This window comes from Oculina patagonica, chromosome 7, assembly GCF_052425735.1.
Source record: "Oculina patagonica isolate OP01 chromosome 7, crgOcupat, whole genome shotgun sequence".
Taxonomy (NCBI): Eukaryota; Metazoa; Cnidaria; class Anthozoa; order Scleractinia; family Oculinidae; genus Oculina; species Oculina patagonica.
In genome coordinates this window covers 26,506,499-26,521,393 of record NC_135764.1, presented here as the reverse complement: position 1 = coordinate 26,521,393, position 14,895 = coordinate 26,506,499, and the positions used below count along the sequence as shown (strand labels likewise).

Below are 14,895 nucleotides of genomic sequence, written 5' to 3'. Positions count from 1 at the left end.
ATGTTTAGTTATTCTTATTGACTTATGGTTTTGGGAAACCAACAAGCGGCTCGAGATTAAGGGATCTTACAAGCTCTAGCGCTGATAATATGGAGCTGCGATCCAACACGTGTAACACCTCATCTAGTTTTTCAATCGATAACATTCTAAGCGATAAGAGAGAAGAAGAGCCGACCAACTATCAATTTGAGCCTCAAGCCAACTCAGCTGAGTTTGTTCGACCATCTTTTCAGATGTTTCCTCCATTTCTGTATGGCACGTTGAATACATGGCCACACTACCCGCCACATGCCTGCTCACAATTCGATCGTTCAAGGAAAACAACTGGTAAGTTATCAGAAAATAACTTTACTCTGACCTACGTCACCAAGTCAATAAGCACTGATATTTACTGCGCTTGAGGTTTACTTACAAGCTAAGTTAGTGTACACCATGCGTTTTAACAAAACTCAGTAAACAACCTGCTTGTAAGTGATCAGTTTAAAAAAGAAAAATAACTACACTTCCTAGGTCACGTAGTAAACAAATACTGATATCTACTGAGCTTGAAGAAAGGTTTACTTTTATAAGCACTTGAATGGTGTTTATTAGCACCTTAAAGAAGGGAACATGTAATCGATCCTTAAACAAATGGGATTAATTTAAGTTTAATCTTCAGGCTAACAATTTATAAGTACGTACTTGCTGTAGAAAAGAAATTTAAAAAAGTTTTTCATGTCACGAATAGGAAAAACTGGAGAAGGGAAGACAATAGAATCGCTTTCAATTTCATGAAGTTGTATGGAATCGTTTGAAGTGATCTGATCAGGAAAAAACTATTTGATGGAACTTCTAATTATAACCGTCAGAAGTCTCTTTACAATGTCATCTATGTTAGTTCGCAATAATCTGCGTCATAAAAGAGTCCCTTTATATCGGCGGACGTGATATGAATACACAAATACCAACCGACTGTGCCGGAGATCGCAGAAGACTAAACTGTAGTTTTCTTGAGTAGGTTTTTAATTTATTTTTTAAAAGGACGAGATCAGATTTCAACAAAAGTCCTTCAAAACTGCTTAAATCTTTTGTCTGTTCGCGGTTTCTTAGTTTTCTATAGAGTTTGGAGGAACAATGAAAATCGCTTCTTTTCATGTAGAATGCTATCAGATTTCAACAAAATGTTGTATTTAGAAGATCTAGACAAGCAATGAAACCTAATTAATAATCATTAAAACTCCAGAACAGCAGAAATGAATTAGTTTGAGTACTTGAAATGATTTGCAACGTTAGTTTTCTTATGAATACGTTTTGAGTTTATCAATAATTTGTATGGTTTTTAGCGATTAGTGAACAAAAAAAAGCTTTTACAGAAGTTCTTAGGCAAAATGCCGCTTTATTTCAGTTAAACTATAGCTACGAAGATTCCAATTTCGATCTTCTTATCGAAAGGTTTTAAAATCAACTTTTCGCATTTGAGATTAAGGCTGAAGTAAAGTTCGTTGACTTGAACGGTGACAAGTGCATGGTTGATTATTCTTATCCTATAAAAGACTTCCCGTCTTTTGTGCAGGATTTTATTTTTCTTGATATAATATAACAAAACAGGTTTTATCAGATACTATGAAGATTTCGTTTATTTTTCAGATGTGTGTATCGTGCTAGTTCCCTCCCGCTTTGCGTGGCGCCGCCGTAGTCGTCCGGGATTGTACGTTGTGGCGTTTATCTGCGTATTTATGAATGACTTCATCACGGTTAACGCATTTTATATGCGTTCTTATTCACTTTGTTAATCATCAGCTTCACGCATTTTTATAACATTTTAACTCAGTATACAATTCTTTTAAAACAAAGCACTGGCTACGCTTTGATGCGAATTCGGATAAAATAAGATGCTAAGGGCGTTTTCACCTGGTATGTATATCAACATTTAAAGAATATCTTTAACTCAGCCGCTCTTCCTAAATTGCCATTATTTTAACACGTTTTTTTTTATTAGAAAGAAAAGGTTAAAAATATAAATCTTGCATAGCTGAGCATCGTTACTCATTTCAAGTATTAAAAAAAAAAAATTTTAAAAAAAAAAAAAAAAAAAAAAAAAAAAAACCCCCCCCCCAAAAAACCCCCACCAATATTCCCATAACACAAAAACCTCAACCAATAATTGTTAAAGTGGCATGCGAGCCAAATTTAATTTAATGTCTGTATGAATGACTTGTTTGGGAAACAGACCATCTAGGATTGTAAAGGTTTTACTCTGCTAATCAACCAAACTTTGAACATTAAAATTTGTAATCTCAAAAAAAGCAAAAGGATCACAATTTCTGTACTTTTGAATAGTGCTTTAAAACGTTGCACAGCATAGTGGTCTTATGCATATGTAAATAATTAATTGGGCATGGAGAATAATTCGCCTTCAAACTTCATATATACGAGGTCGCATCAGTTACTATGGTTTGCGTAGTCGATCATTAAATTGGCCTTTTTACAGAAGGTTCTTACAAAAAAGAGTATATTAATATTATTTTTTTTTTTTGTTATTTAAAAGATTGTTAATTAACAGATGTTTCCTTCTTCCGCAGTGCTACAACATGAGGGTAGCGCACGAGAGCGAAGACGAGGACGGGATCCATCGAAGAAGCGTAAACGAACGGCCTTCACAACGACACAGGTCAAAGAACTAGAGAGTGAATTTCGCAGGAGCAAATACTTAACCATTTCTCGTCGAACAGAGCTTTCAAAATCTCTCAAACTGACAGAAACTCAAATTAAAATCTGGTTCCAAAATCGTCGAACCAAATGGAAAAGAAAGATTGCGGCAGAAATGGAATTCAGCATGCGCTCATCTGGGAACGTGTACGGTCCGCATCATCCGGGAATTCATCATTGCAACCAACACTGTCACCCTGGAAACGGCATGCCTTATAACTGTTGCCAGTCAGGTTTCTCTCCTGTGTTTTGTCACCCTCAGTTATCTTATCCGCCAACACATGGAAATCATGCAGGCTTTTGATCAGAGCACTTAACTGCTAAAGCGCATATTAATGTAATCTTTCAGATGGACAAGAGCTCAGTCCGCGCGAGACACACATTCATTCCTGGATAGTTGATTTGAATTTTATTAGTTTCTACATTGTCAACTTTTTTCCCTCAACTGACGGGCAGCGTCAACGGTTTACATAACTTTATACGACTATTGTCGAAACTTGGTCTGCTGAACATCACGTTTGAATGTTGACAGAACATAAAAGGGCGTTACTACTGATATAGGTTTTAAGATTTTTATTAACTAATGAGAGAAAATATGGTTTTCGCCGCTCATAGACCTGTTTGAAATGACCTGCTGATTGTTTTTTTTTTTAGTTGAAGACAAAGCAAATTTGATCAGAGAAATGCATAAAGGCAAATACAAACAAACAGACAGACAAACAAACATGCAGAAAGTGTCATATCACGGACCTCATAAGGACCGGCCAGTTTCCCATATACAACTTTCTTCCCACAATTTTTAAAGAAAACGAACGTACTTGCAGAATTTCGTTTGGAGAAGATATTTTCCATATAAAGACAATTTGATATATATTCAAAATGTATTTTTTTCGTGCAAAAAACTTTATTACAACTATCAGCAACAATTGTTAGCATCCAATGAATATCTTCTAGCAATTGCTGTTTTTTATATATATTTTTAAAAAGGCTTTTAAGATTTGATAAGAATTAATTGACTCAGTAAAGTTTATGTCCTGATATAATCAGCTAGCGACTTCAGTTTGTTACCAGAACATGAAAAAATAAAAATAAAAAATGATGACCAATGAAAGCTTTCTAGGCTTAACCATAGCTGAACTCGTGTTTATTTAGAAAGATAAATAATAACTTAAGAAGTTTATTTCTGTCAAACATTATTATATTTCAAGGACAATATCGAAGGATAATCCCATAGGCGCTTAGTGAAGTATGTTAATAAAAGAAAACTTTGTTTACAAACATTTAAGCTTGTTCTGATGGTCAAGTTATATTTGGAATCGAAAGGATCGATGTTTTCGAGCGTCCTGCAGATTCGAGTGTAATAGCGAATCGCGCGATGTCTAAAAATAGAATGCAAATTAATATAACCGCCACAAGCTAGGGCTAAAAAACCATCAGTGTGTTCTGAGTGAAATGGAAGGAATCTAGGCGAAATTTTCGCTCAATGTAAGTGTTTTAGAAATACCGGCTGCTTTAGAAAGTGTTTTTGGAAAATCCTCCGCCATTTCGGTTTGTTTGTCTGAGTCTCGTCTGAGTGGTGACGTCACTCGCGCGCTTCGCTATTGATCAAGGTCCTCCTTTCAGGGTTTCCAGTGATAACGTTAAAACGTTTTCGGCCGGCCAGAAGAAAGGATGTGAAGATTATATTAGAAAGGAAAGAGAAATATAAAGCTGAGATAAACGAAAGGGAAAGGAGCAATATAAAATTTCGAAATGGTTCAGCCAAAAAGTCAAATTTTGGCTATGATGCGCAGGCGCCAAAGTAAACAATTGTAGATTTTTGCATGGAATCTTTACCAAATTGTTGCTGCAGTGTGAAATGGGCTTTCGCATCGTAGCGTCTAAAATTCGGTTTAACAGTTAAAAAAGCATGTTTTTTTAGACAATTTAGCGGTGAAAGGGTTTGAAGTAAATTCTTTTAAACTTTAAAATCGACCATTTGAGTTCTTTTTACTTTCGTCCCTCTCATTTTCGCTTAGCTTTGCAATTCGGTTCAATGATTTCGTTTATTTTCCTAGAGACTTTCTTTTACCTGACGCGAAAAGCAACAGTGACTCACTGATGATCACTCCTGAGTCTGAAAATAACTGGTGGTTGTTAACTGTAAAAGATAGTATGCTCGTTCCGGTGGAGACTATTAGATCCTTAGGTTGTGACACTGCCTTTGGCTTTGATGTTTAGTTTGCTGCTTCTCAAGCCAAATAGGGGGAATTTAGAGAATGAATACGCTACAACTGTCCAAAAAGAGCAGGGTGAGTAGATCCTTGGGGCGGGGGTTGGTGGGTATGTGCCGCTGGCCTCTCAGAACGCCTACCCCATTATAGTCATATTCTATGGCCAATTATAGGCCAACCTATCACTTTTGGGTAAATGAAATTTTCACACCCCAACTTAGTCACTTTCTGTTTTTGCGTCTACCGTATAAATCCTTTCAACAAAGTCATTCTAAAATGAATTGACACATTTAATTAACTGAATGAAGAACACTTTTACTTTACAACTACACTATAAACATTATGGTACATTTGCTTACCATAAACATTTACAAACATACCGTCATAAATAGTTGAAATGTAAACATTCTTCTTTAACGGTAACATTACACTAGCACTGACATTATAATAGCTTTTTTTGATGTGGATAAAAGAAATTTATAGAGCTTTCAGATCAGAAAATATTTCGGCGAATCTTTCCGTTTATAAACCACAACTTGCCAGAATTTTCTTACTCTCAAAATCCGGGAACAGTGTGAGCCCATTCTAGTCACCCTATAAAAAATGCTTGAAAAGGCGACCCCATTATAGTCAGTCCAGTCGTGAAAATGCGACCCCATCCAGCGGCACATCCCATTAGCCCATTTATAGGAAGTGCCCCCCCCCCCCCCCCCATGGGAGTAGATAAGACCACTTAGTCCTTAGTTTGGTCGGTTAATCAATAAATAAATACATAGCCCACTATAAAACAATTAGATATGTATATTTATAATAGAGTGAATTTTTAAAAATTTCTGGTGCTCTTTCAGTTAGAGTTGCTATGAGGTTTTTTTCACCTTTCTAAAGCATGATATTTTTTGCATAAATTTCATCTACAGTTTATTTTTAAAATGATCAGTTAAAATCATTGAAAATATTAAAATCTCTGCAATATTCTCCTTAAAATACGACTGAAGGGCTTTTCTGTAAGCTAGCGTAAAAATTTCGTTAATAAGACCTGGGGTTAGTTTTTTGAACAGTGGTCTAATGGTTAACGCACTGGACTCCAGATTGCGCGGTAAGGGCGCGTGCCCTGGCTGGGGCAATTTCGTTGAGTTCTTGAGCAAGAAACAAACTCCCACAGTGTCTCTTTCCACGTACTGGTGTATAAATGGGTACCGGTGAATTTAATGCTAAGGGAACTCCCCGTGATGGACTGGCATCCCATTCAAGCGAGAGTAGAAATACTCCTAGTCACTTAGTGGTACAGAAACCGCGATAAGCTCTGGCAAGATGCGATAACTTGGCACAATGCAGTCTAAACTTTAATGTCTTTATACGTCTAATTTCTTTTCCGCGGTCTTATTTTCGGTGAACGTATTTTCGGCTAGGATTATTTTCGAAAGGAAATTTGCGTTGAAAACGATCTGGCTTGTATTTGAAAGGGACTAAGTGCATGAAATTTTTTAGGTGCACTTGAGAATGCTACATGTCAAAACTTTCAAAACATTTAAAGCGTATGAAATATTGTAATGACACAAAATATTAGACGACCACAATAGAAGGCGGATTCATAATTGGAAGAAGTGTTTTCTCTTTTATCAGAGTTGAAATTTAATATATAAACCCACGGCACTTATAATCGGGAGAATTTTTTTTTTTTATTAGAAAGTTAGAGTTTTTCTGGTACGATTTGCGGAGGGGCTTATACAGTAATCGGAGTCGGTAAAAGCGTCAAAGAAATTACCAGTTTTAGTTGCTTTCTTCGTTTTCATTTGATGATGATGGTAATGGTTCTTGTATAACGCATTTAAAAAGCTCAATGCGCTTCACAATTAGAGTAACGGGACGAGATCGGAAATCAGCATATCAGGCGCCTTTGGCAGCCGCTATCCGTCCATGTATGATCTCGTCCCACCACTACCCATTTCAGTTTTTAATTTAAAATGAAGGCGCAATTACAATAAAAACGAAGACAAAATTACAAACAAAGAAAAGCTGGGCAGCTGCAAAATAATTCTGAATTCAAAACTCTTGACTTCATGCTGAGACTTTTTACTTAACACCGCCACCTAATTTTTGCCACCTTTTTTTTCTTTTCGTATCCTAATCAATAACTCTTGCCAATAATTATTTTTTCCACGAAAATTTAGCCGAAGGCTGGCTATTTATAGTCTAAGCCAATATTGCTCTTTTGCCAACTTTATTAAGCAAAGACAGCTGTACGTGCTTGCGGCATGTATTTCGAATTGTACAGTCACGAAGGAACAAGTTAAGTGGCTGTATAGGTTTTGGGTGGCAGAAGGCCAATACTACTTCTTTAGTTTTATTTCAAAAAATCACCCGCTAGTGATCCACTTACATTATAAATGAATTGTCAAGCAAAACAGGAACGGATATAATAAGAAAAAAAGATCATTACATATGACTATTGTGTTAATTGTGTTTGACTATTGTCTTGATCTAGCACTGACCACTTCGAGAAATTCAGTAAAGAGTGTCTATTCAAAGTGGAAATTTTTTGTGAGAAGGAACTTTCACATCAAAAAGTGTACTTTGAAAAGAAATTTATTCCAGCTAACCCTCTAAGCATGAAACACTGTGTAGTGCCAAGCAGAAGAACAACTCATTTTCATTTTTTTTTTTCAAAAATCAGCATCCACAAATTCAAACAAAAAACAAAAAAAAAACACCGATTCCTTTTCATTCAAGACAATCGCAAGCCATTCACTGAAAGCAAGGAAGCACAAAGCTCTTTGTTCTTTTTAACAAGATCTAATTCCTTTTACTCTGCATAAAGTGTCAAAGGGTACTCTGGTCACGACAGCGACGCCAACTCAGTCAGAGAAGAACGTCGAGAAATAAAATGTGGCTCTGTAAGCAACGTTGTACATCTTGGTACATTAGTTCGCAGTTCTCTACAAGATAACAATTGTAAACCACCGTATTCTGTTTAACTGACCACTAAACAACGGGAACAACGATAAAGTTTCTTGTTTGTTCCCAACTTGCACATTGTCTTTTCAATAATATTGGTAATAAAAAGTTCTAAATGGGCAAGAAAAACATGAGTCAGGTTTGATCGTTTACTTTCCATCTATAGGCTTTCCATTTCCCTACAACATCCTCGAGCTCAGTTTTGCAACTTATGAAAAAGATGCTTATGTTCACGATCAGGCCAAGACAGTAGGTTTCTTCTAGTTAGATGCCCAGTTAGATACCCAGAAATAAGTAATAAGTTGTTTCCTGACTAAAAAATACCTTAAAATTTGTAAAACGTGTTAAGACGGAATAATAAGGTGGAAAAATTTGTCCCTTTCAGAGTCGGAGATGTCCGCTTGGCCCTCCATCTGCGGTTCAGGGAGGGAACTTCCATGTTCGTTTGGTTGGCGTGTTGATTTCTCGGTTTTGAAGCAGTCACAGCTTGCATCAGGTGTATGTGGTCTATGTCCCTCCCGGATTCTCTATTATTTACACAGGTAAGAGATTTTTCTTGTATGTCCAAAGAACTGTCAAGGCACGGCAATATTGACTTGTTTAACAGGCACAAATGTTATCATCAGCTGCTATAACAAATGGAATTGAAAGATGCAAACAAAAATTTATTAGACACTTTGTCTTAGAATAACAAAAACAGGAACGTTATTTCGCTTATTTCGAATGCTAATTTTGGTAAAAAAAAATAAGAAAAAAAAAGGCAAAAAACGTTTTAGTTTTCACATTGCAAATAAAGATTTTAGCCTTCGATTACGATTCCAGAAATGATTTTTTTAAAGGCACTAAACTGTACTAGTGCCTTGGCTTTAAGAGAACAGTAAAACAGCTTGATATAGATTTTTCTTCATGTTTTACACCACAACATGACATTGCATTGATTAAGTTTGCCCAAGTTTGTAAAAATTGGCCCGCGAAGTGAAATGGAAGACACGCTGAGTGCATTTGAAGATCTTGTTTCAAATGCGGAATATTCAAAGGCTTTGAAGAACAAAATTGTCACGAACAAGAAATTAATCAATTAAATTAATATCCCTATCTGGCGCCAGTGCAAACGTTTAACGCATAAAATGGCAAAATTGTTATAGCAGAAGATAAAATGAACTGGGCTTAATTTTATCTACAATTCCATTATTTCAGAGCAAAATCTTTTACTGGATTTTTTTTTTTGCTTAATATGTCCATGATTTTACGGGACAAAGTAATTTTGGCAACAAACTAAACGTTAAATGGCGTCGCTTACGTAACAAATTCGAGTCGTAGTTGTTTGCAAACGGTTTTCTTGTGGGAATAATAAAGTGATTAGTTGCTTAGTAAAAGAACCGGCTAAATTACATCACATACTGCGAGCGCTGAAGTTTAACCCATTATTAACATAACTGTTTTGAACAAAGCGAATGAGTTACTCATCAATGCAACACAGACGTCATGACGTTTCATAAAACAATAAGAATGTGACGAACTCGTACCAAAAACTATGGCATTACTTAAAATACCTAAAATTACAACTAGATTTTTGAATTTTTTTTTTTTGCAGTTTGTTTGGTAGTTCCGCATGATTGTCATATTGTCAGTTGATAACTGCAACTAAAAATGTGCGCATTTACGCAAACGCCAATATCCATATAAATTTAAATGTTTGACTTTCCTGAAGAAAAGGACTTAACGAGGCGCCAGTATATCCCATTTGTCCGAAAATAAACGCCAGCTAAGGAAAATGACGACACCTGACATGCAAATTCTTTATTTGGTAATACAGTTATGTCATTTACAAAACGGCTGCAATTCCCGCCGTATGATGAAGTATTGGTCGACGTTATCTAACCTCCTGTGGTGATATGGCTTTTATGTGGGCGGCTGTGCTGTAAGCGAGTCAGGTGCTGGCCTCCGTCGGTAAAATAAAAATTGATCAGCTGACTTTAACAGAACATCTGAGTGACTTTAATAGAACCAGTCTTTTCACTTTGGCGTGTGGGTTGTATGTTTTGAAAACTGGTTAACGAAAGGTAATGCAACTTTATAGAGAAGATAAATTAGGTAATATTTCCTTCGGCACGATGAGTAATTTCAGACAAAACAATCATGTGGAAGAAAGAGTTATTAAAAATAGTAAATGATTCGAAAAGACCGTAAGTCTCTTTTATACAGAAGATCAATTGTGTATTATTTTATTCCTTCGGCAAGATGAGGCGGTAATTTCAGACAAATCAATCATATGGGAAGACAGGGTGATTAAAAAAAGTAAATGGTTCGAAACACTTTAGTCTCTTTATTTTTATAATCAGTCGAGAGAACTGTTGTTAAGTAATTGGTTAAATTCCTGCCTATCAGAGGGAAGAAAGTGAATAGTCGGAAGTACCCCACCAGTTTTGTCGGTGGATCTTCTTTTCATATTTTTTTCTTCGCGAATGTTTTCTTTTGCTTAAGATCGAGGTCACACATAAGGCAGTCGAGAAAACTGTTGTTAAGTAATTGGTTAAATTCCTGCCTATCAGAGGGAAGAAGTGGATAGTCGGCAGTGCCCCACAACGTGTCAATGGATCTTCTTTTCAACTTTTCTCTTCGCGAATGTTTTCTTTTGCTTAAGATCGAGGTCACACATAAGGCAGTCGAGAAAACTGTTGTTAAGTAACTGGTTTAATTCCTGCTTATCAGAGGGAAGAAAGTGAATAGTACCCCACCAGTTTTGTCGGTGGATCTTCTTTTCAACTTTTTTTCTTTGCGAATGCTTCTTTCGAGGGTACACATACGAGGACAAGTCCCTCTCAAGTAGCAGAGACCAACATTTGTTCTCTGTGGCTTGTCCCACGAATGGTAAACTGTTTTCAATTAAAAGGACAAATCCCTGGAACAGTCCTTGGAAATTGAAGTTGCTACTTATTCTCTTGTTTGTGCCGTCCTTTGGGAACACCAGAGAAAGATTGTAAAAAAAATTAAAACACATAAGCATAAAAGCAAATAAAAATAATACTTTTATCATGACAGTCTTTAACGTTTGCTGTTTGTTTAGTAACTGCCCACGTGTGTTGGCAGAAAACGTTTGCTCCTTTTTTGTCATTTGTTTTTCTTTGCAGTAGTTGAGGCCATGCAATAGTAAAAGCCTAACACTTTTTTTCGTCGCGCAAAAATGGAAACGCCTGGTCTTTGCGTTTTATCAAATTTTTATTTGCATTCTTAACGCCATTTGCCGTAGCAGCTGATGTAAATATTGACACAAAATGGCTGAATTTGAAGATGGCTTGGTCTTTGATAGTGAACAATGTTTGGTTTTTTAGTAAAAAGGCTTTGACGTTGTGGTGAAAAAGGAAGATTTTTCCTTATAAAAATCACTTAGCATTCAATTTTCGCCACTGTTCGCACCTAAGGCCGTTCAAAAGAATAAGGTACAATTTTTTTGGTTTTTAATATGAATGGCTTATGCATTAATCATGTGGAGTGATATGAATAATCGTATAACAATATTTGTTTGATAATTAAGCTTGATGTAGTTAAGAAATGACTGATGTGAAGTCTGGTAAAATTGAGTGGATTTTAAAATGAAACGAGACAAATAGGTAACTGGTTTAGTTGCTCAAGTTGGGAATATTAAAAAAGACGCAGTGATTGTCGTCTTAAAAATTTCCTTTACTCATTGTTTTGTGAAATTAAACCATAGAATTGTTTTGTCTGAGTTTCAAGAACTTCATAGAATTTACTTACATTTAATTCGTCGTTGTTTTCTTGCAAACAAAGAACGATAACTGTTTTTCTAGATTTTAGAAGTGTTCATCTTTTGAACCATAATCTGCCATTTACTTTTTAAGTTCGTTCTTTAAGTGACTACTTAATTTCTGTTTACTCCTGTTTCGCGAAGAGTATTGTGCAAATAGCGAAAAAAAAAAGATGTAACAAAAGTTCACATTATTTTATCCAGTGTCGTGAATCATTCACATTGACAAGACGTCTATAACTATTTACCAGATGAAAAAAGGTTATTCAATGACTACAACCCATGCCAGGGTATTAAACAGAATTTACAGTGCAGTCAGTGCAGATCTAGAATAATATATCTCTCTATTTATTTAGTTGGAGGCCCACGGGTAAGAAATCGACAGATCCATATCTGACTGCAACTTTATAAAGAAACTTATTTAACCTGGAGAAAGTTGAGCACGAAGGAAACGGGCCCTACTTTAAAAAAAAACGGCTCTTAAAATAGACCAATCCCCACAGCCCGTACTATCTGCGAGATTTATAAAAGCCCACTTTTATGTTTATCTGAGAGCAAGATATCAAAAACAACTCGCTATATGACCGGGGATTTTCCCATGTTGTGTCAAAATTGAAAATTTTGTATCTCTTAACATCCACAGTAAACTATGGATTCTGGGAACGAAATAGAAATCTGTTCTACAAATACAAAAAACGAATGAGTTTCAAGATCTGAACAACTTTGAGCACTTTAAGAATTAACTATATCCGCCTCTATTCACAGGGAAGATGACAAATGCTCAATTGACCATACAACACCTAATTGTGATCGAGAATGTAAATGATCAACATAAGCAAACATATAATCCTTGACATACCATAAAGCGTATACAAAAACTAGTTACAAAAATCGGCGATGATTGAGGCCAAGGCAATACGGAAATAATGGCAAAGATACACCAATTCATAGAATTAACGAAGCTTTTTCTTAGCATGCTTTCAGTTTTCTTTTTAATATTTTTGTTATACATATTTGTAGTGGTTTCTTAGTTTATCAGCTAATCCATCAGCTTTGTTGCTGATGTGAACCGAGTTGACAGAGAAGCCTCATAGGATAGGAATTTAGAGTGAATAGACTTTATTTGATTTAGCTTGTGTTGTCACTGAACTGAGTACCTGCTCGTATCGTTGCTATTCTTTGCTTTGCGGACAGTTTTGGAACAGAGCGCTTGCATCACAAGGAAGCCGTACACAATTAAAAGTTGCCCTCCCTACGCGTTGCGGTATAAGCAATGCTCAGTAGTGCTTGTGGATGGTGTCATGTCTTCATACTGGCTTATTAAAACAGCGGAATCCCGATTTCTCGAACCCTTGATCTCTCGAACCACCCGATAACTCGAGCCAAAAGTATTTGCCCTTAGATTTCCTTCACTGAGTCGAACACCGAAATGATTCTCTAGGTTTCTCGACATGGGGCAGAATGCATGGATATCATTAAATATTCATTATCAGCGAAGCGGCAAATTTGGATGCGAGAGCGCTCACAATAAGAGAAGAAAGCGTCAAAATTGGCCCAGTAGGGTTGATTAAACTTGGTTTTCTGGTTTCAAGAAGTAAAAATCTACCAACCCACGCGCGGCTTTTTGAAGAGGAATGCTATATCAACATTTTAAGGCTCAAATAAACAAAATTGAACAAGTGTAATGACTGTTCTTTTGCACTTGAAAATACAGCAAAATTGGCCTATTTTTGTATGGAGGCTGTTTTCAAAAGGAAATTTTTAAAAAGTTCTGCTGATTTTCGCCAACCCACGAACGGCAAATGAAAAAAATATCCTTTTTCTACCAGAATATGTTTAGATTTTCTGGAACCAACATTATTTTCCTTATAAAATGAATATATGAAATTCATATATTTGTACTGCGGATACATGTATAGATTTTAAGCAAATGAAGGATCATCGCAGTAATGTACTCAACTTAAGCAGTTAAAAAAAGCAAGCCTGAAAAAAAAAAAAATGTCAGGCTTGAACGCAAATCGAACCCATGACCTCTGCGATGCTAGTGCAGCGCTGTAACCAACTGAGCTATCAATCCAAATGGGAGCTGGTCACTTGTAAAAGAAATTGGCCAGGGATTCCACTGTAGAATGTCCAACGTATTTTAATAAATTGCGAAGGCACGAGGCTGAGCACGTTTCTTGAAATTATTTTGCTTTATTATCAGTAGACGTAAATCAGGTCATCAGTATTTATGTACAGCAACAAGACGCGAACACGCACAAAATGACAACAACCATATTCCCGCTTACCCAACATTAGACTATAGCTTATTCTAGCATTAATTTGTTTACGTTATTGCTATTTGCTATTTCTTTCCATGGAAGCCAAATGAGACAAGACAATGTGTGATACAAAAATAAAACTTAACTTAGCAGCAATTTAACTGAAATTATAGGAACAATAGCTGAGCTGACATTTACAAGACTAAGAGGAAACAGTTAGTCGGATTTGGCATAAAATGGCGACGAACCATGTTTCATCATGTGCTACGGACAAGAAAACCTGTACAAAAAAAAAAATCGCCAATTACAAGAAGACCGACTTTTTATCGACACAAAAAATAAATTTCTGCCACACACCAAAAACTCCGGAAATTTCGAAAAAATTAAAGTGGCTCACTTCAAACGCTTTGAGCGACACTTAGTTTGATAAACCAGTTACCCCTTGACATGGATTTCAAGGCAGTTGCGGAATTGAAAAACGTAATATTATATATAAAAATATATACAGCGGTGGTAATCATTCATTTGTCCGGTTTTTTTTCTTTCAGAAAGTGTCGTTCCTTTTTATACTTCTGGTTGACCCCAAGTCAAAGATGAACATTCAAGAGTCTAACAAATTATTATTATTTTCTTCAAAACGTGGACATAACTGTCCAAAGACCGACGTTAACTTTGAAGCAAACGGTTTTGATTTGATCAGGGGCCCCCAACAGTCGGTTTCGGTGAATATCTGTTCGGAAGACCTATAATGGCCTACGATGTTCGGATTAAAGTGTGATGAAAAACTGGGGTTTTCTTTAGCTCAGTCTTTCTTGACATGGAAAAAGTAATGCCTGTCGTTTTCGTAGAGAGAAAAATGTTGTGTTGTGAATGAAAAAACGCCAGCAGGGCTATGTTTTTCGAGAAAGCAACAGCGGCTCGGAAATTCGGGTATTAATATTTTGCTTTTCTAAAATTTTCTGAAGTTTGAAAGTTCAGCTAGCGTGTCCGAACAGATACAGTTCTCTTA

The 14,895-nt window shown here is 36.1% G+C and overlaps 1 protein-coding gene across 1 annotated transcript; it reads left to right on the top strand.

Moving 5' to 3' along the window:
- Positions 1–33: 33 nt before the first annotated feature.
- LOC144660306 (uncharacterized) lies at positions 34–3,968 on the top strand. The gene is made up of 2 exons (XM_078520911.1): positions 34–327; positions 2,562–3,968. The coding sequence occupies exons 1-2, from the start codon at positions 90–92 to the stop codon at positions 2,990–2,992; spliced, it is 669 nt and encodes a 222-aa protein (XP_078377037.1). The 5' UTR covers positions 34–89; the 3' UTR covers positions 2,993–3,968.
- The last annotated feature ends 10,927 nt before the right edge of the window (positions 3,969–14,895 follow it).